General features: G+C 35.3%; 1 protein-coding gene across 2 annotated transcripts in view; it reads left to right on the top strand.

The window, feature by feature from the left end:
• Nucleotides 1-3,719: 3,719 nt before the first annotated feature.
• PIGK (phosphatidylinositol glycan anchor biosynthesis class K) overlaps nt 3,720-27,864 on the top strand; it is a 117,268-nt gene continuing 93,123 nt past the window's right edge. For both annotated transcript variants that reach the window (XM_088791206.1, XM_088791205.1), the window contains exons 1-3: nt 3,720-3,850; nt 13,681-13,734; nt 18,281-18,372. In XM_088791206.1, coding sequence (XP_088647332.1) covers nt 3,758-3,850; nt 13,681-13,734; nt 18,281-18,372 — 239 coding nt within the window. In that variant the 5' untranslated portion in view covers nt 3,720-3,757. The remainder of the gene's footprint in view (nt 3,851-13,680; nt 13,735-18,280; nt 18,373-27,864) is intronic.

The following is a 27,864-nucleotide window of genomic DNA, read 5'->3' as shown; positions in this document are numbered from 1 at the left end:
GTAAGGAGTGTGTTCCAATACAGTTATTTGTTTACTGGCTGAAAACTCCCTCGCAGACAGTGCCATGTGAGCTGGTGCATTGTCATGATGCAAGAGCCATGAATTGTTGGCGAAAAATTCAGGTCCTCTAACTTTTTCACGCAGCCTTTTTAGCCCTTTGAAATAACAAACTTGGTTAACTATTTGTCCAGTTAGTACAAATTCATAATGAATAATCCCTCTGATATCAAAAAAGGTTAGCAATATCGTTGCAACAAGTTTGTGAACTTAATTGTCAGACTTTGTACATACCTATGATAAAGCTTAATTTGTAAATGAGGACTAGTAAGAGATTAACAACAAAAAATAAAATAGAGCAATTGTAACAATGTACTGTAATAAAAGTTATGTGAATGTGGTCTCTCTCTCTCAAAATATCTTATTATACTGTACTCATCTTTCTTCTTGCGATGATGTGGGGTGATACAGTGCCTATGTGATGAGATGAAGTGAGGTGAATGACAGGTGACATAGGTATTGTGATGTAGTGTTAAGTTACTATAAGGGTAATTTGAAAATAAGGACTGCAATACCTGACAGTTGCTCTGATAACCCAGATGGCTACTAAGTGACTAACAGGCAGGAGCTTACACAACATGGGTACCCCAGACAAAGGGGTGGTTCACCTCTTGGGTGGGATAGTGTACGATTTTTATCAGACTACTCCGAATGGTACTCAACTTAAAACTTATGAATTCTTTATTTCTGGAATTCTCCATTTAATATTTTCGGACTGTGGTTAACTGTAGATAACTGAAACTGTGGGTATAAAATGAGACTACTGTATACAATACAATATTGTTAACTATAGATAACATGCTATACATTACATTACCTTTTAACTGCCTTCACTTCTTTCATCCACCCCTGCGGCACCCCTGCCGCACCCCTCCACCCCCATCCCCCTACTTCTGGCAACCACCTGTCTGTTCAATATAGCTATGAGTATGGCTAATAATTCTAAGAAAATTTTAAACAATGCTATTTCACATATTAAAAGATCATTATTTCCCATGTGGAGTCGTGTTTAAAACTGCTCAAGCATTCCTACAATTAGTGTGAAGCCGGGTGTATTTCATACTTGAAAATCAGTGGTTCAATGAAGAAAACAAAGAGAGATAGAAATCTACTTCTTTCACATGACAATGAGTATTTATTATAATCCAAGAGCTAATGATAGACTTAATGCAAAAGTGCTAAAACCATTTCTTTTCAAACAAAAATGAAACAAGCAAATCTTCTTGCTATCAACATTAACAATTAGTATTAAGCCATAAAATAAGCTATAAAAAAGAAATACATAATTAATACTGAAAAGAAACAGACAAGATAATTTGCAGATAACATTATTGTAAAATTAGAAAAACCCAAGCAATTTGTCAAACAAATGTTTTAAATAATTTTCATTATTCAAATAATGAAATTATTCTTATTAAAACAATAAAAGGGCAGGTGGATATAAAATATGACGTGCATATCATCAATAACTGATGAGAATACATAATATTGTAGATTTTTACCTATTTATAATTATTTATTTATATATTTCCTACATAATGAAAAAAGAAATCCATGAAGAATAACAAATGTTTAAAATGCTTAGGAAGTAGCTTAATGTAGATATCTTTGACTTATAGGGTGACTGACAAATTTAAAAAAGGAACCACAAATAAATGAGAAACTTCTATATTCTGGATGAGAGACTAAATGTGATAAAGATGTCAGCTTCTCTCAGATTTATAAATAGATTTTGTATAATCCTATTAAAATCTAAATAGTATTGTTTTCTTATAACTTGAAAAAATTATTATAAAATTCAGTCAAAAAATTACCAGGTGAAATCATCAAAAAATTTTGTGAAAAATGAAGTGTACTGAAATGGTTATCCATAATGATCAAATATTAAAACATGTTAAAAGCAACAATAATTAAAATAACATGGTACTGACCCCCAAATACACATGTATTTTAATTGAAGAGAACAAAAAGCCCAGAAATACTGTACACTCATAAAAACTTAATAAAAGTTATAAGTCAATGAGTCAAAATAAGTATTATGTAGAAAATTGTTGGATAATGGAATAGCAATTTTGATAAAAGCAGTGGTAGATTGTTATAGGTAGATTGTTATAGCTACCACAAAGTTCTTTCTCCCTGTTTCTACACCCTTGTGTCTCTGTGTATGTACATGCCACAAAGTATTGGGTGGTTTGTTATGCAGCAATAACTCACATAACATCTTATAGCATATGCTGACATATATTCCAGATCGTTGAAGAGTTAAATATGAAATTAAAAGAAAATAAAACTTGATCTGAGACCCGAATGAACTCGTGACATGCAGGCATAAGACATTCTGGTAGTGTGCTAACTTGCTTGGTTTCATAAGGGAAAACCTGAAATTTGACTACCTAACATTAAACATTTCTCAAAGTGCAATAGCAAAGGAAAAAATAAAATGGAAAGTGAAATAAGAGACTGGGAAAAGCAATAGCATAAAATATGGCAAGAGTCAATGTCACTTCTTTATAAAGATCTCATTCAAATCCATATGTAAACCAAAGCTATAAACAAAAATTTACATCAGAGGGCAGATGGTTTATGAAAACAAGGAAAGACATCAGATCTTGATAGTAATCAAAGAACTAGAAGTATAACAACCTAGAGCTAACTTTGTACCAAGGAATTTAGAGGGGAAAAATGGTGTAAGTTGGGGTTAGGGTATGTATTTTGATGGCACTGTAAGTTTGTACACTTTGGAAAGCAACATCTCTGATAGCCACATATTTTTGTATCTTTTAACTCAAAATTCGTATTACAGAAAAATTATCCAAAGAAAATAATTCAACAAATGTCAAAAGCCAAACGCACAAAGATATTCTTTACAATTTTTTTTTTTTTATGGTAAAACTTAGAAACTCTGTATTGTCCAATAGAGGAGCAATTACTTTGGCCGAGGCATCAATAAGGGATGGAATTCCACGTTACCATTAAATGTTAAAATTATGAAGATTGTGAAGCAGCATCAACACGTTCATGTCATGCTAAATGAAAAGCAGAATTTCAAATTGGACGCATGTGATGAACATGAATAGAAGGAATACTCTTGTCCTTAGGAAATCCTCAGACTGACTGTCTATGGGATGTTTTAGCTACACAACCAAAGAAACAAAAATTTAACCGATTTCTTCAGGTTGATTCTTTTAATGAGCAATAGACCCCAAACCTGTTGCACCACCTACTCATCTTTCTATTTGCAACTGAGCCAATTAATCATGTTTTTGTGCCCCAACGTTTGCTTTTCCCATCATGCTTCATATATTAAAACATTGTCCCCCCAAAAAAGTTAAGCCAAAAAAAACCAAAAACAAAACATTGGCAGTACTACGCAAAAAAAGGAATTAGCTTTTGAAAGTTTATGGGATCACAGGTTTTTCTTCCTCATCTTTCAAAACCTTTTTTCAACGTTATATCTATTTCATAACGCAAACATTGAAATTTCAGTTAAAGTATCTATGTCCTGTTTATCTTGCCCTTGCCCCAGCTACGGGGAAACTCCAAGTCGGAGGAAGTGCCTGCTTGTAAAATCAGGGCAGCAGCGGGCCTCAGGGAGGTGGGGCTGGCGTCGGGGGGGGGGGGGGGGGGAAGCAAACGACGCCGCGCTGCTTTACGGCACTTGCTCCGCCTCTCTGGGTGCGGGAGGCTGAAGCCGGGGAAGATGGTCGCCACCTACTTCCTCAGCCGGGGTGTGACTGCCCTGGCCGGGTTGTTGCTCTTATCCTTCGGCAGCTTGGCCACTAGTCAGATCGAGGTAGGAGTCAGGGCCTCTGAGCGACAGGGCCCTGGGAGGACAGCTTTGTCGTGGCCGTAGCGCCCCAGCAGATGTCTGATACCCCGAAGCTGAGGGACGCCTCCTGCAGTCATCAGCCACTTACTAGGCTGACTCGGCTGTGGGGAGGGGTCCCAGGGACGGGATAGCACAGGGTTGGTCTGTTCCAGCCTTTTAGCACGATTACTTAAAATAATCAAATTCTGGGAGACGGGGGGTGGGGGGCCTGATCCTTTGCTCCGACCTGGGTGCCGTCCTTCGCTGGTGAAACGTGAGCACACAGTGCAGCAGCTACTTTTCCTACTATTACACGACAACGCGCCCCTTTGATAGGAGTCAGGTGGATACTGTATTTTATTTTTGGCTCACAGGACGTTCTGGCCTTTTAATAAAGCTTTCACTATTTCCTGAACTCTGATAATGCCTCCGTCCAGTTCTAAAGTCTAGATCTGGACTCATTTTCAGATCCAGCATCGTTTTCAGGCCGGCATATCGACCTGGCGAAGGGGACCGTATGGTCAGCAGACATCTGAAAATCTGTGTCCAAAGTTTCATCCTCTGTTTACTCCATCTCCTATGGGGTTACTCCTCGGCTAGAAACTTGAAGTTTTTAAAAAATAAACTCCTCTCTTTATCGCACATTTTAATCAAAACAAAATTTTATGTTTTTAACCTTTCCAATTGCTTGTACCTCTCCAGTTCCACTGGCTTAATGCAAGCCTGGTCCTTTCTTGCCTAGACTATTGCAATAACTTTGCCTTGTTTCCCCCAGGCTTGCAAACTCCCTCACTCAGATGCTAGATTAGATTTCATAAAATGTAAACCTGATCAGCTTTTTCTTCTGATTGAATTCTTTCAGTGCTTTTGCATTGCATACAGAATAAAGTTAACGTGATCTGGTTCCTGCCTTCTTTTGCAGTCTTCATGTTGGGGCCCATTCTCCCCACCACTTCAGTACACTGAGTTTAGATCAGTGGACTCCACCCTTTTTGAATATATGCCCCCACCAATTTAAAAAGATAATAGAGCATGCACTCTATATTCATGAATTACTGCTAATTTATAGACTCAACATAAAGCATATTTTTTAGATAATATAAATATGAGTAGAGGTTCTATTTTCCGTTTTTATTCTAGTGGATTGTCTTGTATACTTCATTTTGGATACCATTTCTCTTTTTTGTGACTGTTGCTGTTCATTTTCACATTACCATGTTTTATACCTCGTGTTTCTTCTGTCCATTTACTAAGATGCAGTAAAAGCATAACCTTTGTAGAGCCTTCCCCTATAGGCCCTTTCCTTTTTCTTTACTGTTGTAATTTGTATGTTAAGCTAGAATAGTACTCATCTGTTATAATTCACATATATGCTTTGTACTATCTATTATTTCATCATCTTTTACTTAGAGTGCAATAGCTCTCTAACTAGTCTGCCTCAAGTCGTTCTTCCTTCCAGTCTGTTCTCTGACCTGCAGCCAGAGTTATGTTTAAAAATGCAAATCTAATCCTGTCACGCATATACACCTTCATATTGTGTTAGGGATAAAGAACACAGTCTTCATTATGACCCATAAACAATGCCCTGCGTACTTTGACCCCTACATATACCTCCAGTTCTTTCTCTCTTTAAAACTTTTAGTTATGCTAATCATCTTTCAGTTTCTCAGAACCTTTAAGTCCCCATCTGCCAGCTGGGCCCATGTTTCCTTTGTCTAGAATTACTTTCCTTTTTCTCTTCATCTCTTGGATCCTAGCCTAAATATCACTTCTCTAGGGAAAACTTCCCTGAATCCCCCTCCTACACCAGCTCCCCTCCCCCTAGGTCATTTCCCCTTTTTATACTCTTTCACGATACTCTGTATCTTACCTTTATAGAATTTATAGGTTGTCTTTTTTTTTTTTTTTTTATCTTTTTAAAAATTTATTGGGGTGACAATTGTTATTAAAATTACATAGACTTCAGGTGTACAATTCTGTGTTACATCATCTATAAATCCCATTGTATGTTCACCACCCAGAGTCAGTTCTCCTTCCATCACCATATATTTGATCCCCCTTACCCTCATCTCCCAACCCCCAGCCCCCTTGCCCTCTGGTAACCACTAAACTATTGTCTGTGTCTGTGAGTTTTTGTTTCACATTTGTTTGTCTTGTTATTTTGCTGTTTTTGGTTTATATACCACATATCAGTGAAATCACATGGTTCTCTCCTTTTTCTGTCTGACTTCTTTCGCTTAGCATCATACTCTCAAGATTCATCCATGTTGTCACAAATGTTCCTATATCATCTTTTCTTACCACCGAATAGTATTCCATTGTGTATATATACCACAACTTCTTTATCCATTCATCTATCGAAGGACATTTTGGTTGTTTCCATGTCTTGGCCACCGTAAACAAAGCTGCAATGAACATTGGAGCACACGTGTCTTTATGGATAAATGTTTTCAGATTCTTTGGGTAGATACCCAGGAGAGGGATTGCTGAGTCATATGGTAATTCTATTCGTCATTTTTTGAGGAACCTCCACACTGCCTTCCATAACGGTTTCACCGCTCTGCATTCCCACCAACAGTGTATGAGGGTTCCTTTTTCTCCACAGCCTATCCAACACTTGTTACTATTTGTCTTGTTGATGATAGCCATTCTGACTGGGGTGAGGTGATATCTCATTGTGGTTTTTATTTGCATTTCTCTGATGATTAGTGATGTTGAGCATTTTTTCATATGTCTATTTGCCATTTGTATGTCCTCTTTGGAGAAATGTCTCTCCAGGTCGTCTGCCAATTTTTCAATTGGGTTGTTTGTTTTTTTGTTGTTGAGTTGTGTGAGTTCCTTGTATATTTTGGATATTAGCCCCTTATCGGAGGCACTGTTTGCAAAAATCTTCTCCCATTCAGTTGGTTTTCTCTCTATTTTGTCGATGATTTCTTTTGCTGTGCAGAAGCTTTTAAGTTTCATATTGTCCCATTCACTTGTTTTAGCTTTTACTTCTATTGCTTTTGGAGTCAAATTCATAAAATGCTCTTTGAACCCAAGGTCCATAAGTTTAGTACCTGTATTTTCTTCTATGCAGTTTATTGTGTCAGGTCTTATGCTTAAGTCTTTGATCCATTTTGAATTAATTTTGGTACATGGTGACAGATAGCAGTCCAGTTTCATTCTTTTGCACGTGGCTACCCAGTTCTCCCAGCACCATTTATTGAAGAGGCTGTCTTTGCTCCATTGTATGTTTTTTGCTTCTTTGTCAAAAATTATCTGTCCATATTTATGTGGTTTTATTTCTGGGTTCTCAATTCTATTGCATTGGTCTATGTGTCTGTTTTTCTGCCAATACCATGCTGTTTTGATTATTGTAGCCCTGTAGTACAAGCTAAAGTCAGAGAGTGTGATACCTCCAGTATTGTTCTTTTTTCTTAAGATTGCTTTGGCTATTCGGGGTCTTTTGTGGTTCCAAACAAATCTGATGATTTTTGTTCTATTTCTTTAAAAAATGCCATTGGGATTTTGATGGGGCTTGCATTAAATCTGTATATTGCTTTGGGTAATATGGCCATTTTAACTATGTTGATTCTTCCAATCCATGAGCACGGAATGTCTTTCCATTTCTTTGTGTCTTCTTCAATTTCTTTCAATAATGTCTTATTGTTTTCAGCATATAGGTCCTTCATATCCTTGGTTAAGTTTATTCCTAGGTATTTTATTCTTTTTGCTGCAATTACAAAAGGAATTGTTCTTTGTATTTCTTTTTCTGAGAGTTCATTGTTAGTATATAGGAATGCAATGGACTTTTGTACGTTGATTTTGTAGCCGGCAACTTTACTGTATTCGTTGATTGTTTCTAATAGCTTTCTGGTGGAGTCTTTAGGGTTTTCTATATATAGCATCATGTCATCTGCAAAGAGTGACAGTTTAACTCCTTCATTCCCAATTTGGATGCCTTTTATTTCTTTCTCTTGTCTGATTGCTCTGGCAAGGACTTCCAACACTATGTTGAAAAGCAGAGGTGATAGGGCACAGCCCTGTCGTGTTCCTGAACGCAGAGTAAAGGGCTCCAGTTTTTCACCATTAATTATGAGATAAGCTGAGGGCTTGTCATATGTGGCCTTTATTTTGTTAAGGTATTTTCCTTCTGTACCTATTTTATTAAATGTTTTAATCATAAATGGATGTTGTATCTTGTCAAATGCTTTTTCTGCATCAATTGATATAATCGTATGATTTTTGTCCTTTATTTTGTTTATGTGATGTATCACATTGATGGATTTGTGGATGTTGAACCATCCTTGTGCCCCGGGGTGAACCCCACTTGGTCGTGATGAATAATCTTTTTAATGCATTGTTGTATTCGATTTGCTAGAATTTTGTTTAGGATTTTTACATCTGTATTCATCAGAGATATTGGTCTGTAGTTTTCTTTTTTTGTGTTGTCCTTACCAGGTTTTGGTGTCAGGGTAATGTTGGCCTCATAAAATGAGTTAGGGAGTACTGTCTCTTTTTCAATTTTTTGGAAGAGTTTGAGCAGGATTGGTATTAAATCCTCTTTGAAGGCTTGGTAGAATTCACTAGTGAAGCCGTCTGGTCCAGGAGTTTTGCTTTTGGGAAGGTTTTGGATGACTGATTCAATTTCGTTACTGGTGATTGGTCTGTTTTGATTTTCCAGTTCTTCATGGTTCAGCCTAGGAAGCCTATATGTTTCTAAGAACTTGTCCTTTTCTTCTAGGTTATTGAATTTGGTGGCATATAGTCCTTCATAGTATTCTTGGATGATCCTTTGTATTTCGGTGGTGTCCGTGATAACTTCCCCGTTTTCATTTCTGATTTTGTTAATTAGTGTCTTCTCTCTTTTTATCTTAGTGAGTCTAGCCAAGGGTTTGTCAATTTTGTTAATCTTTTCTAAGAACCAGCTCTTTGTCACATTAATTTTTTCTATTGTCTTTTTGTTCTGTATTTCATTTAGTTCTGCTCTGATTTTTGTTATTTCCTTTCTTCTGCTGACCTTGGGTTTCATTTGTTCTTCTTTTTCTAGTTCTTTAAGGTGTAACATGAAGTTGTTTATTCGGGATTTTTCTTGTTTCTTGAGATAGGCCTGTAATGATATAAATTTCCCTCTTAAAACTGCTTTCACTGCATCCCAAAAATTTTGGTAGGATGTATTTTCATTGTCATTTGTTTCTATGTATCTTTTGATCTCTCCTCTAATTTCTTCTTTGACCCGGTCATTCTTTAAAAGTATGTTTTTTAATCTCCATGTATTTGTGTTTTTTCCTGCTTTCTTTTTGCAGTTGATATCCAATTCCAAAGCCTAGTGATCAGAGAATATGCTTGGTATGATTTCAATCTTCTTAAATTTGCTGAGGCTGATTTTATGTCCCAATATATGGTCTATCCTTGAGAATGTTCCATGTACACTAGAAAAAAATGTATAGTCTGATGTTTTAGGATGACGTGCTCTGTATATGTCAATTATGTCTATTTCATCTAATGTGTCATTTAGGGCTGCTATTTCGTTATTTATTTTCTGTTTGGATGATCTATCCATAGCTGTCAAGATGTATTTAAGTATAATTGTGTTTTGGTCAATTTCCTTTAATTCTGTTAGTAGTTGCTTGGTATATTTCAGTGCTCCCTGATTGGGGGCATAAATATTGATGACTGTGATGTCTTCTTGTTGTATAGTCCCCTTTACCATTATGAAATGTCCATCTTTGTCTCTTGTTACCTTTTTCACCCTGAAGTCTATTTAATCTGATATCAGTATGGCACCTGATTTTCTCTGGATACCATTTGCTAGGAGTATCAATTTCCACCCTTTCACTTTGAGTCTATGCTTGTCCTTGTAGCTGAGATGTGTCTCTTGGAGACAGCATATGGTTGGGTTTAGTTTTTTGATCCCATCTACTACTCTTCGCCTTTTTATTGGTGAGTTCAGTCCATTTACATTTAGGGTGATTATTGATATGTGAAGATTTCCTGTCATTCTATCTTTAGTTTTCTGGTAAGGCTGTGCCTCCATTGTTTCTTTGCCTTTTTGTTGTTGTCTATTATTTCTTTGTGGTGGTATTCTATGATGTTTCCCTCTGTTTCTTTTTTTTATTACAGTATATATTTCAGTTCTGGATTTTTTTTGAGTGGTTACCCTTAAGTTTATGTAAAAGAAAGTTTGATATTTAGAGTATTCCAGTTTCTTCAGCACACTTACTTTCTCCATTCTCATATTCCGGTTCAGGCCTTTACTCTCCCCCTTTGTATGTTTTCGTTGCCACAAAGTGTCCCTGTTGATGGTGGTCGAATAGCCTCCTTTAGTATTTCTTGTAGTGCAGGTCGAGTATTAGAAAATTCCCTCAGCTTCTGTATGTCTGGAAAGGTCTTTATTCCTCCTTCATATCTAAAGGATAGCTTTGCTGGATATATTATTCTTGGCTCATGATTTCTCTCTTTCAATAGTTTGAATATTTGGTTCCACTCCCTCCTGGCTTGTAGAGTTTCTGCTGAAAAATCTGATGATAATCTAATGGGCTTTCCTTTGTTGGTTACCGTCTTCTTTTCCCTGGCTGCCTTGAGGATTCTTTCTTTGTCGTTGATTTTAGACAGCTTCACTACAATGAGCCTTGGAGAAGGCCTGTTGTGGTTGAGGTAATTAGGTGTTCTATTTGCTTCTTGGATTCGAGGATCCAGTTCTGTCCACAAGTTTGGGAAGTTCTTATCAACAATTTGTTTGAATATATTCTCTGTTCCCTTCTCTCTTTCTTTTCCTTCTGGTATGCCCATTTTTCTTATATTGCTCTTTCTGATGGAGTCAGAAAGTTCTTGTAGAGTCCTTTCATTTCTTTTAAGTCTCAAGTCTCTTGTTTCTTCCATCTGTGTAATTTCCAGGTTTCTATCTTTGATGTCACTGGTTCTTTCCTCCATCTGGTCAACTCTACTACCTAAGCTGGTTATTTCATTTTTAATTTCTTCTATTGAGTTCTTAATCTCCAGAAATTCTATTTGGTTCTTTTTTAAAATGTCAGTCTCTTTCGTAAAATGCTCATGTTGTTCTTTGATTGTGTCTCTGAGTTCATTAAACTGCCTTTCTGTGTTTTCTTGCATCTCATTGAGTTTTTTCAGAACTGCAATCTTGAATTCTCTGTCATTTAAGTCACATATTTCCATATCTTTAAGTTCCTTTTCTGGAGACTTTTCACTTTCTTTCTGAGCTGTCTTGTTGCCTTGGTTATTCATGGGAATTACTGATTTATTATTTTTCTTCCTAGACATCTACAGGAGTGGCTTCTGCAACAGGTTGATAGGAAGACATCTTTCTTTTGTTTTCCAGTACTTGTTGGTAGAATGTTTTATTTTCTCTCCGAGTGCAGCCTTTTTTTCTCACTCACATGGTAGTGCTATGTTTTCTCTGCCCTATTCCAGCTTCTCACACAATGGGAGGATTACCTGGGAGATGGGCTTCTCCTCTGTTAATAGTTCGCCTGGGTCACAGGGCGCAGTGTCCGTGTGGGTATGCAGAGAGCTTTTGAAGTTCCAAAGCTCTTCCTGTACCAGATTCAGAGCCCTTATGGTTCAGCAGTTCTGTTTACTCCTGCAGGGATCTGCCAGATAGGTGGGGCCAGGGGCGGGGTGAGTTGTGAGAGGTGGCCCAGAGCAATGGCAGCGACCACCACCACAGCCAGTCCTGCTTCCACAGCTCCCTCCCCTTTGCTGGAACTAGTTGGGCTGCGAATTTGTGTCTGTGGTGCACAGTTCTCAGAACAGCAAATATTCTGTTCTTTTGCTCTGACGCTGCTACTGTTCCGCTCCTAGCACCAGGCAGGTGGAGGCGGGGCAAGCTCTGGGAGGGTAGGGAGGGGGCGGCTAGTCTCAGTGCCTAAGGTTTCCGTTTTCTGCTCGGCAGTGAGGACTTAAACCACTGTTTTCAGCCTTCTTCCCTCAGTCTTTTCTCCGAGGTCTCTGCCATGTGCGTTGGGTTCAGCCGTGTTATATGCTGGGCCCTCAGCCCTGTGGGCCATAAACGGAGCCCTAGCAGTCCAAGTTCTTCCCTCTCCCTCATCTGCAGTAGTTCTGGGAAGCAGCGATCTCGGAGCACTGAGCTAGGTCTGCGTCCTGCACCCGGGTGGCTCCGTCTCTGCACTTCTCCCTTCTCTCCTACCCCGCTCTCGCGATTCGCCCACCTTTAGGTGAATTCAGTAGTGGGCCTCTTCGTCTTGCCTGTCTGCTGTGCAGGGAGTCCTTTGTGGAGTTATAGTTGTTCGATTAGTTGTAAATTCCAGGGGAGATTTACAGAGGCTCACCTCACACTGCCATTTTGATGACGTCTCTCTATAGGTTGTCTTTATCTGCTTAATGTGTGTCTATCAAATTGGGTAGTAACCTCTTTGGAGGCAAATCTGATTGTCCATCATTGTATTCTGAACAGCTGGGACAGTGACTGGCATATGCTGCTCAATGAATGTGATGAATGAATGAATGTTACATTATAGTGTAATATGTGTGCATGCTTGTCTTTATTGAACTCTGGGATTCTTGAGAAAAAGACCTATGTTTTTCAATGATTTTTGTATCACTGTGCATTACATGGTCCCTGGCACATAAGTGCTCCACTAACTAGTATATACCGTGTCTCCCCAAAAATAAGACCTAGCCTGAAAATCAGCTCTAATGCGTCTTTTGGAGCAAAAATTAATATAATACCCGGTCTTATTTTACCAAGACCAAGTCTTTATAATATAATATAATATAATTTTTCATTTTTTACATGAGGAAAGTCAACTCTAAAGAGCTAAATGACTTACCTCCGCCAGGTGAAGGATATGATGTGGGCTAAGACCCAGATCTCCAAATTCCTAAACCGGTGCTTTATCCACTGTAGCATATTGCTTTTTTTTTTTTTTTTTTTTTTTTAGCCGTTGAGAAAGGTTAAAAAGAAAAAAATGTTTGTGTGTGTGTGTTTGTTTGTGAGAGAGACACCCACACAGTTGAGTGAATTTTTTATGTCATTGTCCTTGAAATTTTCTAGCCAGCTGAAAATTAAAACAGCTAACATTTGTTATGCAATTACTAGGTTCCAGTCACTATTTCTACGTTCTGTGAGTCAGGTAGCATTACCATTTTATAGCTAGGGAAATGGAGGCACGGAGAAGTTAAGCAGCTTTCCTAAGTTTATAACAACTAGTAAGTAATAGGGCCCAGATATGAATCCAGGCAGCTTGACTGGTCTAGTAATTAACACTGCTTGGGAGCAGTCTGAGGTCATTATGGTTTATATTCATTATTATTTTAATATATAATAAAAATCATGTTCATTAGATATCTGGATGGTATTGGATGCTGAGATTTTTAATGTTCCATGATGGCAAATATAATTCAAACTTAGTTTAACAGATTAGTGAAATGCTAGAGCCTATGCTTAATCAAATATATTGGTGAGTTCAAATAAAGTAATTGGAAGTGCCCAGCGCAGCATACAAATGAATATTGAATGAAATTTCACCAGGAATGGTATTAATGGTATGTGTAGAATAAAGATATGAAATAAGTTGTTCACAATTTGAAGACTGAATGGAAAACAAGAATCATGTAAGGAAGAGCTGATTGAGATAAAATGTTTAAAAACAAATAGCCCTTCTCCCAAATAATGCCCCTCAACAAAATAAAGCTCTTTATTTGTCCTTCATAAGATCAAATACTGAAACCTTTATAAATTTACATAATGATTACAGCTGTAAAAACTCCTTGAATCTTACCTGTCCTTTATCATTCTTTCTTCTGGGAAATGTGGCTTTCTTCTAATCTTTTCGCTATTATTTGACTCATAGGATCAAGCAGAGCAGTTCTTTAGAAGTGGCCACACAAACAACTGGGCTGTTTTGGTAAGTATAGTCTATAAAGAAATACCGTGCTGTTCATGTTAGATACATGTCTGAGAAATTTTGTGTGAAATCAAATTTTTGAAAATAAAATTTATTTTCTCATATCTTATAATATAAATTCTTTATTATGATTTGTTGTATTTTAAATTGACTACATTAACTAGTAACATTCTTTGCCTTCAGTATATCTGTGAAGTGATGGTGTGTTAATAACTATAAGAATAAACTAGGGGTGCTATTGTTAAGGGAAGCATTTTATAAAATGTAGTTATTTTAATCATAGGGACTAGTAATTGTATTTCTTATTTATAATATTAGTTAATAGATACTCTCTACCTAGACTATTTTATTTTTATTAAATTGTTTTTTCTCTTTACAAAAAATGATCATTATAGAAAATTTGAATTATACAGTAAAGCTCAGAAAAAGACAGATTAATTTTATGTTATGTGAATTTCACCTGAATTAAAAAAAAAGAAAAGACAGGAAAAATGTCTTCAAGTCCCACATGTTAGAATCAACATTTTGATGAATATTCTTCTAACCTTTTCTCTCTTCGTATGTATCGTGTTTCTCTGAAAATAAGACCTAGCCGACCATCAGCTCTAATGTGTCTTTTGGAGCAAAAATTAATATAAGATCCGGTTTTATTTTAAGTAATATAAGACCGGGTATAATATAATAAAATATAATATAATATAATATAGTATAATATAATACCAGGTCTTATATTAATTTTTGCTCCAAAAGATGCATGAGAGCTGGTGGTCCGGCTAGGTCTTATTTTCAGGGTAACACGGTAAGCATAAAGATATATGATTTTATTTAACTGAGATCATATTATATCTGCTATTTTACTACCCGATAGCAGTATATCATCAGTATATCATGAAGAATCTTTTCCTGCTAGTAGATACAGAGATACATAATATTTTCCAAAGGCTGTATTGTTTTCTCTTTTATGAATGTACCATAATCTCCAGCTCATGGGCATTTTAATTTTTTCATTATTTTAAATAAGGCTATGTTGGACATCCTTATACATACATCTTTGTGAACTTGACTGATTTTTCTCTTTAGGATACATTCGTAGGCATAAGGCTATGAAGTCATGGAACATAATTGCCCTCTAGAAATGCTGTACTTCTTTTTCTAATCCCAAGCCAACTATGTATTATTGATTTTTATCTTCTTGACTGCTGAGCAACAAATTAAATTTTGTTTTAATCTGTATTGTTTTGATTCTTAGTAAGGTTTGCTTATTGACCCATTTTTTTCCCTCTGCCTTTTTTGTTATTGGTGGTATGAATTATCTTTAATTTATTTGGATTTATAATTTGGTATTTTTAATTCCCCAAATAGAATACATGTAATCAATTTTATTTTTCTTGTGCTTGGAAAGTATTTGGATAATAGTTTCACTGCTGGGGATTCACTTAATAACATCTACATGATTAGGAGATGCAATAAATTTGACTTAATGAAAAAAATGTATAAAAGTGTGAATTGGAAAAAAGGATGAGGAAATAAAGAGGCAAGAAAGGGAGCTGATTTTTTTGAAAAAGGAAGAAAGCAAAGAATGTATAGCATTTCAAAGCCAGTAACTCTTGTTGAAAAGGAAGAAAATTGGAGAGCATGAATTAAAAGAATATAGTGGGAATATAAAGGACGTGGGTAGAGGAATTCAACTGAAAGTGCAGAAGAAACATGCAACTATAATTAGCTTTACTAAGGCCCAAAGAAGATTGTCTGAATGTTGGAGGCCTTGTAAGTTTATTGAGAGTAGTTTTATTAAAATCTATAATTATCTACAGGTTGCTAGAAGTAAATAAAGACATTTTCTTGTTCTCCAGGACAAAACACCTTCTATATGCTACCCTTCCAAAGAGATTTTATGAAGGAATTGAACAAAAGCTGCTCAAGATAAGGAGACAGATTTTTATTGATGATTAAAAATGGGGAAAGCTATCAGGAGGCAGGCCATGATGTACAAATTTGAGAGCATAACTTGCTCTACAGGAAACTAAAGGCTCTCCTGATTAGTCTTTCTGTGGGAACTCCTGAAACAGAGTCACTAACTGTGTGTGCAGACCACTAATTGCCAAAAGGCTCATTCTTTAGACCAAGAGCCTATTAGCTTATACTGCACACACATTAAAGCCTTCCTTCTCCTGGGAAACCTCTAACTGAACACTTCTCTAGTCTCAACCTGGGTTTTACATGAGAAATAGACGTGAAAAAGAACTATTACTGAGCATTTCACAGTAACTGTAGTTTTCGTATTCTGTGCAGTATTTTACGCATTAACTCAGTATGATGAGACTTCAATAAATTGTACTTAAATGGAAAATTATGAAATTTGACCAGGGTCAGGTTGAAAGTACTAAACATGCATTTCTTTCAAGTTATGTAATTTAGATTTTAAAACAATATGTTTTTCCCCTCAGTTTGAATTAATTGGTTTTCAGTCTTGACTAGTGACCAGAGGTAAATGAAATGCTCTTTTGCTCTTGTAATATGATTGAGAAAGCTTTTACTACCAGAGGGAGGTAGAAGGAAAATTGGATTCTATTTTACACTCAGGATCTACTTTGAATAAAACATTTTTGCCTCTGTTTAAAAAAAAAAGTTATAAAAATAATTCATATTCATGGTTAAAAAAAGTACAGTGTGGAAGGGCTCCTCTTTGACCCCCATTTTTATTCTCGCTAATCATTGTCATCAGTTTCTTCTGTATCCTTTTAGAAATTTCCAATGCATATAATCACATTTGTATCTACCCCTCCCTGCTTTTAAAAAGACGAATGGATCATACCACATGTTCTTTTACAACTTGCTTGTTTTTTTGTATGTCCTTCAGTGAATATGTGATAATTTAAATTGGTATCTCCTCATCCCTTCTCTTTTTTCAGTCTTTATGTCCTGTTTTGTAAATTGCTGGTGAAAATGAGGGCAGTTTCTTAGATTTATTCTCATTAAATACTAGAATAGATGACAAAAGCCTTTTGGGGTAGTAAAATGCACTGAATATATTGGTTTTTATTTTGACTAATTTAAATATAAATTACACTATTTCTGCTCAAGTTAAGGAACCTGTAGTTTTTCTTTCTTTTTTTTTTTAATAGGTAGTGATTTTGTTTCTAGCTTTTTAGTTTTGATTTTTGCTAATACAGGCAATGTTATAATGAAAATCCTTGACTACATAGTTTTGCATACTTATAGGAGCTAAATCAAAAGATAAGTACATTTTCAAACTTGATGTATGTTGGATATTACCTTCTTAGAAGGTTTATATTAATTTACATTCACATCAGGAGGATATGAGGATTCATTTCCCTACACTCTTGCCAATACTATGAATTATCAGACTTTTGAATAGTTACCAATTTGATTTGTGTTTTTATAAATTATGGCAGAAGTTGAGCATCTTGAAGAGTTTTATTGTCCATTTTTAATACTCTTGTTATGAAATGCTTGGTCTCATTCTCTGCCCATTTTTCAAAATTCTTTTGTTCATCTTTTATTGTTGTAATTTTTTCAAGTTTTTCATTTCAGGTAGGATTTTATGGTATTTTCACATGTGGAGTTTACATTTTTATATAGTCAGAAATTTTAGTTTCATTGGATTCCAGGTTGAAAATTCATTTTAATAAAAAAATCTCGTAGTTCCTTTCTATTTGCAGGGGTAAGAACATTTATGCTATTTTCAAAACTCTCCTTGTACTTAACTATGAGCAGAGGCTTATGGTAGGAGGTAAGGGGGTGCTTGGTGTGTAGGTTTGCTACCAACTGACCCCATTTCTGTTTTGGAATGGATTCTCAGGAGGGCTGACTTCTGAGCTATGATGTTAGATTTTCCTAGTACCTTTGATAGCATTTTTAGGAATGTTTCTTTTTCTTTTTTTTAAATGCCATTTTTTGTCACTTTAGAACTTTTATTTTCTATATCAAATACAGAAAAATAATTGCAAAATATTCTACTAGTGAGGTTGCTTTTTCGTTAAGTGTAAAACTAGTTTGAATTGTTTCTAGTTTTCTGTTCAGTTCAACAGCTTCTTTATAATGCATTCTCTTATGTACATATAAAAGTGTTTTGTAGGTTATGTTTTAGACTCTATTTTACATTTTTCACAACTGAAATTAGGAAGCAATCCAGAGTGAAAGGAATATTATATAACCCAAGGTAACTAATTTTGTTTTCTATTCTGTGAAGAGATTATGGGCATTGTCTTTGATTTTAAAGAATTTAATCTTTTAGAAACTGGAACGTTATAGAATCACATAAATTGACAATAACTCAGTTGGTTCAGTAGTTGATTAAATTCCCCAAGGATTTGTTTTCTCTTAAGCTGTATGGTCTTTTTATTTAATACAATCTCTCTCTAGAGAGATTGGTTTATTGACAATTCTTCATGTACTTTGCTTTTTCTAAGCCTCACTTACAATAGACTCTTTCTTTAGGCATCTCTAGCTAAAGAGAAATAATTCTGTAACTTAGTGGCTTATTTTGATTCACAAAAATAATACATTTGTTTTAATACTTTAGGTGTGTACATCCCGATTCTGGTTTAATTATCGACATGTTGCAAATACTCTTTCTGTTTATAGAAGTGTGAAGAGGCTAGGTATTCCTGACAGGTAAGAAATCTTCATAAAGCTTAACTCTGAACCTCAATGAAAATCATCCTTAGATGATTGTTATTATATTTGTATTTTTATGCTTTTGTAAAGATAAGAAAACCTGATTTGAAGTTTGTTTTATTGTTGTTAGAACATACCATCATGTATAAAGTAGCCCTTGCTTAAGACTATAATGGCAAATTATATAAAACATCAATTAATACTAAGGTAAAAAGATTTGATAAAGTATAATTGTTTAGTATCATTTACTTAATCATTAAATGCCACAGTCTGGGTTTTTAATTGCCGGCAGCTGAAGAGTGATTGAAATAGAAAATCAATGTTTTTTACAAATTTTTATTAAATTTACTGGGGTAACAATGGTTAGTAAAATTACAGAGGTTTCAATTGTACATTTTTATAATACATCATCTATATGTTGCATTGTGTGTTCACCAGTTGGTATTTTGATATGGATTGCATTAAATCTGTATATTGCTTTGGGTATTATGGCCATTTTAACTATGTTGATTCTTCCAATCCATGAACACGGAATATCTTTCCATTTCTTTGTGTCTTCTTCAATTTCTTTTAATAATGTCTAGTAGTTTTCAGTGCATAGGTCCTTCACATCCTTTGTTAAGTTTATTCCTAGGTATTTTATTCTTTTTGTTGACATTGCAAAAGGAATTATTTTTTTTCATTTCTTAGAAACGGAATTTTTGAAAGCATATTGATTAGTATACCACATTGACGGGAAGGCTGTAGCTTTAAATAGTCAGGAACAAGGAAGGTTTCTTTTTTTTGAACAAGGAAGACTGTGTAGCAAAGAAGACATTTCTAAAAACCATGGCATAAAACTAGTCCAGTGACAGTAATGCAGCTGTGATTTGCTGAAGGCTACACTCAGTAACCCCAGAGCTGCTACTGTTGCCTTTGGAAGCTTCATGTTGGTACTGCTGCCTGCTGCCCAAATCCAGCCTTTGCTGTCCGAGCTTCTTAGGGAGGTGGACTCTGCTTCTATGGAGACTCATATAGTGAGACATTTCCCAATTATGTGACGGAATTCAGGTACCAGGTAGAACCTCCACACCTTCACACCCAGATACATGTCCTTTATTGGTTTGCCAGATACAATAAATCTGTTTTTGCTACTACCAGAGCAGTTATGGAAGAAACTGCAGTCAGTTTAGTTGTTTAGGTTTGATTTATTTAGTCCTATGGTATGCTCTACCTTTGAGCCAGTGCAGAAAGAGCTTTGCAGTGAAACAGATCTTAGTTTGAAATCTGGGGTTAGTGGCAGTTTTGGTTAAGTCACTTGGCCGTACGAAGCCTGTTTCCTCGGTTCTTACATGGTGATACTAGTACCTTCTTTGCAGTATTCAGGTACTTGCACTAAAAATCAAATAGAGATATGTATAAAGTGCTGCAGGAGCAGACAGGAAGCAGTGAATGACTCAGGAAACAAAGTTATATTCCATGTAAAATGGTTATTTTAGCCTGAGAAGCTGAGAAGAACTGTAATTTAATTCCTATATTTCAAATGAAAATTAAGACAACTTGACAATATTACCATTTTTAAAAAGAACATTAAATCTGAGAAAGGATGATTTGTTATATCAAGTATAAAGGTATTGTTGTAATTAGCCAGCTATTATAATTTGTCAATTGGCTCTCCTCAAATAGGTCTATATGGATTAATCCTTTGATTTTTACCTGTTGTTGCTTCTTTATCCTATGTTCTCCTCCAGGGAGCTACTATGTATGGTTTGGCAACAGTTTTCACCTTGGTAAATTAATCTTTGTTTGATTTATAAAGTTATTATAGTAAATGTTTAAATGGTTTGAGTAAAAGCTTATTCTTGTATCAAGTGATTGCCTGTCTACATCTCTGGTTATAAAATCTTTGTTGGGGAATGAATTGAGGGTTTAAACAGTTGGTGATTTAAACCATTTGTTATTTAATAAACAGAAATCAAAGAAAAGATTCTATTTGGCTTTTAGCCTAATGTGCTGAATACTCTTATTGGTGACTTGTCCCACTTTACTCCTACCTGGAATTAAGTATAAGAATATAATTATAACTAAATTTTTATTCAGAAAGTAAAAAATTGTTATGAAATAACAGTTTAGAAACTTAAAATCATTAAGAATAGTTTTCAGTTTTAAAACTTGTATTTAAAAATACTGTTTGAATTATTTTATACATTGGTCAGTACATTTAATAACAATTATGAGTAGAGCTCTGGTTTCTTAAAAAAAATGTGTTTGCTTTTTTAAAGGAACATTTTACTTTTGTCTTGAAATGAAAAGTATTTGCATTTGGTTTTCCCATATGTTTCAGTAAGAAATTAGTCATGTCACAAATCAGTTACTAAAATACATGTCATTGATTATTGCCTTTTTGGAAGTTCACATAAATTCTGTAGATCCTGTTTGAAATGTCACATTAGTTATGTCACTACTGTCACTACTCTTGTTCTGATTTGATTTACCTCTGATATTCTGTCTGTATTTTACATACTCCAACCACACTGTACTGGTCTCTCTGCCTGGAATGCTTGTCTATACTTCTAGCTCAGCGCGACCTAAACCTGGCTATGATTTGGAATCACTTGTGGTGTACACTGAAAATATTGATTTCTCAGTTTCATCTCTGGAGGTTCTAATTCACGAGATCTGAAGTGAGGCCCAGACATCAGCTCTATGTGTAGTTCTGATGCACAATCAAGTTTAGAAAGCACAAGTTTAACCTTTACCTGATCTTCCAAATTTACGTTGCTCTAATACTTCTTCAAAAAAGCATTTCCTGATCCGCTTTTTTGCTTCTATAAGTGTCCTGTGTATACTTTGATTATAACATGATTATACTAATTTAGTATGTCTCCCTTATTAGATTGTAAACTCCTTGAAGGGAACAAGGATTATATTTTATTTCACTTTGTGCTTCCAGCATCTAGCATAGCACCTGGCACATAGTAGGTGCCCAGTAGGTACTGGATAAATAAACACGTGACTTGGAAATACTTTATCAGGCAAAGCAAACACAAGTTTGTACTTTAAAAGTAAAAGCATTTCTATTGCAGAAATTGTTTTAATCTACTTTTTAACAATACCAATCTGATATAAAAGATATTTTAATAAACAGGTTGCCATAATTTTATAATACTATTTCAAAATATTGATTCAGGGAAAAGGGATTTTTATACTTATGGGGGAAAATAAAAAGACATGCTCCTAAGATCTTCATGAGATCTCCTAAGATTTTCATGCCCTCCAGCCTGACTGTTACCATTTCATATCTGAGTTTTATGTAGGAAGCTGTCTTGTGCTCTGCGCCCATACTTTCTGTAACCTTACCCGACCTCAGACATTTTGTTTTTATCTGCTTGGTTTTAGTTTCCTGAAACATTTTTCTATTTTTAAGAAATGTTCTGCCCTTAAATAATTGTTTTGGACTAAACCCCTGTTTTGCTACCTCCAATATGCTTAATATACTTAAGATGAGGAAGAAAAAAGGCATTAAGCAGGGGTTACGTTCTAAAGTCAGTACATGAGGCAAAAATTGAGCCAAAATTATTCTCAAAAGCTTATTAAATAGCACATGAAGTACAATGTGGTATTGTCTTACTTAAACCATTTAAATATTTCCTAATGACTTACAGATCAAACAAAGATTCATTTACCAAGGTGAAAACTGTTGCCAAACCATACATAGTAGCTCCCTGGAGGAGCACATAGGGTATCAAAGCAACAACACTTAAAAATCAAAGGATTAACCCATATAGACCTATTTGAGGAGAACCAACTGACAAATTATAATAATTGGCTAATTACAAGAATAATACCTTTATACTTGATGTAACAAATCATCCTTTCTCAGATTTATGTACTTCCTGTTTTCTTTGGTGGAACACTTGATGAAGTGGTTTACTTAGCATTAAGGGACGTGTTATATCAAAATACACGCATCTTGAATACTAGAATTGTGATGCCCATGCTGTGAGGGGCACATGGAAATTGAGGCTGACTGAGGGAATGGAGAATCATAGTTCCCATCTCATGTTTACTTTGGGGCATATACATTGAGTATTAGGATAGGTGAGATCTGTCTCTCCTTTTTCTTTTCTTTTCTTTTTTTTTTTAATGGTTTACCTCCATTACCAATTGGGTGGATGTGAGTTTTTGTAATGATCCCTGTCCCATAAAGTGTTTCTATAATTAAACCCAGCAGCTTTTTTGACTCTTTTTTTTTCCTTACTCTGTATTTTCATCATTATGTGAGATTAATATTGCTATTTTAAACTTTTTATTCTTCATCTCCCCTTATTCATAAACTCTAGTGTATGCAAAATAAAATTCAGATCCTTTATGCTGGAACTCAGGGCTTTCGTAGGCTGGTTCCAAATATGATACTCTGATCATTTAATTTCAATTCAGTCAATTCTTTGTTGTGAGTCCCTATATTGGCCTCTGTCATTGCCTTACACTGGCCCTTCCACCTGCACTTCTTTCCTTCCTCCCTTACTTCCTAGTTTGCCTATGCCCAGATTCAGTGCATGCATTCCCTAAAGCGTGGTTCTCCTTACATCAATACTATTTATACGTCTATCATGACACCTTTTTATGTGTATCAGTCTTATTTCTTCAAGGCTGGTTCTGATTCTATGTTTGTATTCCCCACAGTGCATGTTTGGTATATTGTGCAGAGCTGGATGAATGAATAAATAATGTACTAAAGTCCCCTAGCTAAGTGGAACCTCCTTGGTCTTGGCTAGAAGGGAAATATTTGTGAATACTGCTAATTTATATTCTCTTTAAATCTTGTTTGTCAAACTGCACTGAGCTAAATGTGCTCTGTACTTGATTTTATAAACTATTCCCTATTGCTACTGTAGGGATCCATGAGTGGGGTGATCTTACCAGAGAACTTTATATTCATTTCTTTTTATCAGATAGAAGTCCATAAAAGTCTCGCATAAGACAAATTAACTTTAACTTTACTTATTCTCTAACTTCCTACTATTTAAGTTCCCTTGGGGTGAACTCTTTTTTTGTCCTTTGTCCCTCTTAACTTCTTTCTCAAGTAATAAATATTAGAATTAGAAATGTGAATTCTGGTAATTTTTCTATAAATTAAAACAAGAAAAAATTACTAATTGCCTATTGTCATTTTTAAAATTACATTGGTAATATAGCTTTTGACTATTGCTCTTTTATGCTGACGTGGATTCGATGATGTGGAAAAGAGGACTTTTCTAAAGTTGAGCATTAATCAGATATTGGAGGAATTCTCTTGTATACTTTCTTATTAAAATAATGTAGAGAATGGCCTGGTTATTACGGTTCTTTGAAAATGCTTGTGGCTTTTTCTCCATGAGGTCAGCCAAAATGGACCCTTATTTTCGGACTCCTTCACCTGCCCCATTACAAACATTCACTATCCACTATAATTCAGGTGCTATGTTAGGGATTTTATAACGAGTTATTTCATTTATTCTTTGAGGCCTTTATGAGAGATTGTATTTTTCCCATTTTACATATTAGAAATGGTTACTCAGTGTGGTTAAATGACCTACTTAAGGTCCATTAACAGTACCATTAAATAATAGAACCAGAAAATACATAGTTGGAATTGATGTCTTTTGATTTTATGGCTGGAGCATTTCTATTATATCAAAGCTATCTCCTCCCTAAGCAATTAGAACTGTTACTATTTATGTAGTATTTATAATTAGAGAATTCTTTTGATAATGTCTTATTTTATTCTAATGACAATCAGAGGTTAGTGTAATTATACACGCTGATCATTTAATACCTTATTAAATTCAAAACTGTATATCTACATGTTGAATGTAGTGCTGGGATGTTATGAAAATAGTTAATTTAATAAATGTGAAGAATGCCACTCCTATGATCCCATTTGCTTATTTTTTTCCATAGTTTTTACTATTGTCTAAGTCTTCATTATTTCATGTTTCATGTACTTCATGCTTCTATACTTCATAATGTTTGTAACTGTAATACATGCTCTGTACTTCAGCGGCTTTGTAGCTGTTTATTCCGTCTCTAGTCTCTTTTCCCCTGCAACTCATCCTACACACAGCTGTTAGAATTATCTTTCTCAGACACTGCTTTCATCTTTTCACTCCCACGATCAAGAACCTGTAGTGACTCTGTTGGCTCTCTAAACAACCCAAAATATACTGCTTTGTTAATTTCAACTTACTATGTTCATTTCTTTTTTGTTATGGCATCTGCTGCACAATACGTAGTCATTCCCATTTCTTTTTCTTTCTTTCCTTTTTTCTTTCTTTTTTACCATTTATCTTACCTAGAATACTTGGAATATCCTTTGTGCTCTCTTTTTCTACCCATCTATCTACCTTTCTTGTGTGTTACTATGTAGAACTTTGTACAGGGAGGTCACTGAGTGAATTTTTAAAACCATTACAATTAATCTATAAAATTTTCTAGATACATATATATTTAAAATTTTATTTTATTACTTTTTATTTTATGATTTTGCTTTGTTTTTGTGAACAAAAGGACTAGTGCTTTGTAAATAACTTGCAATATATTAGCATAGTTATTGTCAAGATACTATTAATTCATGCCTTTGAATGTTCTGATTCTTGTCTCCTGTCACTTCTCAATAATTTTTTCTCACATACTCCATAAAAGTATAAATAATGCTGTTGAATATGGATACTGTGTATTCTGAACAAGCTGTCATTTTATTCTCACATTGACAGCTGATCAGTCTGCCATTCCACATGATGTTCCTAATCATTTAATATTACGAATTCATTGTATAACATTTTGCCTAGGGAAACATTTAGAATAGTTACGAAGTTGAAATGTGCTCTAAGAAGGAGAATAGTCACCAAGATAAAAGGAGCATTTTGGCTACAGCCATCTTGTTCTTATGTTTAGATAATAAGTAGGACCCATTTGCAAGACTAAGAATATGCTGAACGGTTTTATGGAGCGAAGGGGAAATTTCTTTATTGATTTATACATAAATAGGAAGGTTTGGGGATGTTGAAAAAGCCAGATTTTATTCCTTCATCAATACCACAATGTCTTCATTACTGACACTATCCTTATAGCTGGTAATTTGTTTTCCTCGACTTTGTTAATTTTTAGAATCGTCTTGGCTATTCTTGGGTATTGTTCTTCCATATTAAGTTTAGAATCAGCTTGTCAACTTCTTAAAACCCTGTTGAGATTTTGATTAGCATTACAGTGAGCTTTAAATTACCTTAGAGAGAATGGGTTTCTTTATAATATTAAATCTTTCAATTTATGAATTATATGCAACGCCATTTAATTATGTGTTTAACAGCTTTTGACTACGTTTTATAATTTTTAATTTTTCTCCATAACATTTTTAGTAGAATTTTCAGTTTTTCACCAAGGTGATCCTGAATTTAGCAGTTGGTACAACCTACAGAAAGTGAGAAATCATCCAGGTCAGAGGAATCCAGAACAGTCACTGAGGAGAAGGGCCACGTTGTCCCTCAAAGTTCTGCCTTTTGTTACTTAGGGCAATTCCTGGCTGTGCTTGCTTGCAGGCTATACTTAAATTTTACTTCCTACTGCATCATCAGGCCTTCAGTAAACGTGGAAATGGCCTGAAAATGTTACTGCTAGTTTTTTATTTTATTTTTTTATCTTGGACAATTTATAGAATCTTTCTTAGCTTTAGTTCTCTGATCTGTACGATAGGGAAACAATATCTACATGGGGTGAATCTTGTTGGTTTATCAATCTGGTTGGGAGTAATTCCCACCTCTCTTTTCCCTTGCATCATTCCACAATCTCTTGAATCAGCCTACCATGTTTTCTGATTACTTTGATTGCATTGGTCTAGCATCAAGTAACTTGGAATTAATTTAATGATTCTAAATGCTAGTTTTATTATTACTGTGACAGTCTTAGTCACCATAAAAAGGGTCATAAAAAGGTAGAGAGGTTTGTAAGTTGAGTCATTTTCAGTCATGAGTTGCCTGTATACAGACTAGACGGGAGTAATAGGCCTATTAGAAGGAAAAGGAGAAAGGAGCAGATGCTTGCAAAATAGCTGAGTCATGTTAGTGATAAAACACTGGATTACATAACATTCCACAAATTTTTATTGTTGAGATATCTAAAATTACTTTTGAGTTCTAGTCTCTGAAAGGCTTTATGCTTGAATTTCCATAAAATTGTGTCTCTTTTTAATATTCATCCTTTTTATTTGAACTAGCTTTAGTGATTTTTTGAAATTAAGAGAGCCTGACTAGAATAAATATTAAGGTGTGGGTAAGGGTTTAACAAAGCCCTTTCCTTTTACAAAAGAATTGATTTTTTGTTCACTTTGTAATTGTTTCCTTGGATATTTGATAAAGGTAGACAACATTACTTATGGTAAAATGTCCCCTTATTGATTAGATAACTGCAAATGGACTGAGATAAATAAATCATACATACTTGAGGAGAAAGCCATACCTTTGGGCTTCTCTGACTGTGATGATTCTTTTAATTAGGCTTGTTCCTTTAGGGACCCTGAAAACCATGTCTACAGAGTTATTGCGTAAGATATTGACTGCAGTGGGGCACGAGACTTCTAAACCAAAGTATATGTAAGTCTCATTCCCTCATACCTGAGTTGTCTCACCTGAAGGATCAAAGAGAACAGCTTGAGAGCATCACAGACACACATACATACACTTGTGCCATGCTATCAGCTACAGGCTCTTGGACTTGAAAGAGCAAGTCCAAGACAGTTGCGTGTATTGCTGTGTAGATTGTTGTGAGGGTACTCCCATGGAACAGAAATGCTTAATGCTGCCTATATTAGTTTCCTATTGCTTCTATAACAAATTTAGTGGCTTCAAATAATAGAGATTAGCTCTGGAGATCAGAAAGCCAAGTAGTCGTCGGGACTGCATTCCTTCTGAAGGCTCTAGGGAAAAATCGATTTCCTTGCTTTTCCCAGCGTCTAGAGGTGGCCTGCTTTCCTGGGCTCACAGCCCTATTCTTTATTTTGAAAGCCAGCAGTATCTTCAGTGACTCTTCTGTTGTCACATCTTCTTCCCCTCTGTTTTTGCTGTCACATTGCCTTATCTAACTCTGACCCTCTTGCTTTCCTCTTATAATGACCCTTGTGTTTACATTGGGCCCATGCAGATAATTGAGGATAATCTCCCCATCTTCAGATGCTTAGTTTAGTCGTATCTGCAAAGTCTCTTTTAACCTTTAAAAGTAACACAGTCATAGGTTCTGGGGATTAGGACATGGATGCCTTTGGGGGCCATCTTGAAGCCCACCACAGTGTTTTACTGGCGACCATTTGCTGTTCTGTATCCTTCTAATTGAGTTTGATGCCAACTGTGGTCATCTTTCGAGTTTGTATGTTTAATGGATCCTATTAAGAAGACATCTGGACGTCATAGGAATGGCGGCAACGGGGTGCACTTTTTAAGTTCTCCTCTGGATCTTATCAGAAACGGGACATCTATAACC

The sequence above is a fragment of the Rhinolophus sinicus genome, chromosome 14 (genome assembly GCF_057876585.1).
Source record: "Rhinolophus sinicus isolate RSI-liver-muscle chromosome 14, RSI-T2T, whole genome shotgun sequence".
NCBI lineage: Eukaryota > Metazoa > Chordata > Mammalia > Chiroptera > Rhinolophidae > Rhinolophus > Rhinolophus sinicus.
Note: the sequence above shows the minus strand (reverse complement) of the source record. Positions and strands in the feature narration are given on the sequence as shown.